This window comes from Quercus suber, unplaced genomic scaffold (genome assembly GCF_002906115.3).
Source record: "Quercus suber isolate HL8 unplaced genomic scaffold, Cork oak 2.0 scaffold_1433, whole genome shotgun sequence".
Classification (NCBI taxonomy): Eukaryota; Viridiplantae; Streptophyta; class Magnoliopsida; order Fagales; family Fagaceae; genus Quercus; species Quercus suber.
Window position 1 is genome coordinate 1 of NW_027070808.1, and position 2,121 is coordinate 2,121.

The 2,121-nt window shown below is 31.9% G+C and overlaps 1 protein-coding gene across 1 annotated transcript in view; it reads left to right on the top strand.

Annotated features, from left to right (window-relative positions):
- Nucleotides 1-14: 14 nt before the first annotated feature.
- LOC136065969 (actin-related protein 2-like) overlaps nucleotides 15-2,121 on the top strand; it is a gene marked incomplete at its 5' end in the record, with an annotated part of 5,945 nt that continues 3,838 nt past the window's right edge. Inside the window, 4 exons of the mRNA XM_065769816.1 lie at nucleotides 15-86; nucleotides 191-269; nucleotides 497-546; nucleotides 2,016-2,119. Coding sequence (XP_065625888.1) covers nucleotides 15-86; nucleotides 191-269; nucleotides 497-546; nucleotides 2,016-2,119 — 305 coding nt within the window. The remainder of the gene's footprint in view (nucleotides 87-190; nucleotides 270-496; nucleotides 547-2,015; nucleotides 2,120-2,121) is intronic.

Sequence of the window (2,121 nt, forward strand, 5' to 3'; positions counted from 1 at the left end):
CTTTCTATTAACAGATTGATCCAACAGAATGCAAGATTTTGCTTACAGACCCACCTCTTAATCCTTCAAAAAATCGTGAAAAAATGGTTTGTGATCGTTTTTTCTTTTCTAAAATGATTATCTTTGGTAAACTTATCTTTATCCTAATTTATATTTTGAATCATGATATTGGCTTTTCATTATTTAACAGGTTGAGACCATGTTTGAGAAGTACAACTTTGCTGGTGTCTTCATCCAAATCCAAGCTGTTTTGACATTGTATGCTCAAGGTGCTTATAAAGATGATCGAAGGTTATAATTTTTTAATATTCTTCAAAATGTTCTTAAAAAAAAGAAGAAGACAATAACAGTGAATCTCATCATGATGCCTTTGCTACATTTTTGGTGGAAAAACTTTAAAACTCCTTATTAATACTAATTTTGCTACATATTTTATACACAACATTACCATCCCTTTTTAGTTATGTGTCTCAGCATTTCCTTGACTTCCTCACAGGTTTGCTAACTGGATTAGTTATTGACTCCGGTGATGGTGTTACTCATGTGGTAAATTGCTTAAGAACCATATTTTCGTGAATTATATTATTGTAATGAACTTCCACTATTATCTTTCCTCTTGTCAATTTATCAATTTGGTCTGATCAGTTCATGGATGTTGAATTTATTGCAATTATATAAAATCTGGAGTGATATCATTTTTTTATTTAATCATTTATTTGGTAGTGTTTCAAGTTTTATTTAAAAAACTTTTGAAACAAGTTATTGTTTCAGTTTGTGCTATTAGTAATGGTATCGACTTCATTCTCCTTGAAAAAAAAGGTGATACGAGTCCACTTTACTTCATGACTAAACTTATTCTCTATGTTTTCTTAGATTTTGTAATTATGCGAATTAGATGCTTCTCCCACTATAAAAACTACAACAACAATCTTACAATCAAGCTTTAGTCCCAAAATTTTGGGGTCAGGAATGGTTCCTTGATGGACTAATTAGGGTGGGTTGGCCGAAGTCTTACTTTATGTTACTTCTTTAATTGTCATGTTCTTTTTACTACTACTACTAGTGTGCGTTTGAAACAAATTAAAAAGCCAATTTTTTTTTTTCTATTCAGCTTATTTTTGCTACTATTCATGGGTCCTATTATACTATTTTAGCTACCTTTTAGCTTTATCTACATTATTTTCAGTAAAAAAAATTTCAGTTTCAACTTAATAAGCTGTTCCTAAACAGAAACCTAATGTTATTGTCATACTCTCTATTACCTTTCTTTATTCTCTCAACTTGAATTAACTCACTCGTCCTCACTATGCATTATTTGCTAAAATATCTCAGGAAACTCTCCCCCATCTTTTCTGCAATAAGAGATACCTTTATCTTTAAGTGGATTTCTCATTTGAATCCTATATTTCCTTGTATCTCCACTTATCCATTATAATATTCTCATTTCAATTACACTCATTTTTATGAACTTGTAACTTCTTAACTACGTACCATAGAGTATTGGTCTTATAGCAATCTTATAATAATTTCCCTTTACTTAATAGGTATTCGACAATAACACAAGACTTTTGATGCACTTCTCCACTTCATCCACCTTGCTCTTATCTTGTGATTCACATCCTGTTCAATCTCTCCATCCTTATGATCTATTGATCCAAGATATCAATAAGTCTTGCTCTTTGGTATTTCTTGGTCATCAAGTGTTACAACCCCTTTGTCTTTATTTCTACTTTTGCCAAACTCACATTCCATGCACTTTCTTTTATTCCTACTTAGCTGAAAGCCTTTAGACTCTGAAACATCTCTCCAAATTTCTAACTTGACATTAATTATATGTCTAGTTTCATCCACTTGTAAAGGGTATTAGCATTATGGTATACTTTAAGCCTTTACCAGTTAGCATTAGTGCATCTAGGGCATAGCTTAATGTAGAAAGTTGTAAAAGGTATTAGCATTATGATATACTTTAAGCCTGGAGGTTCATTTTAGAGTATTATCACTTGATCTCTGTCCAGGTTCCTGTAGTTGATGGCTACTCTTTCCCTCACCTTACAAAACGGATGAATGTAGCTGGCCGACATATAACATCATATCTGGTTGATTTGCTATCACGAAGAGGGT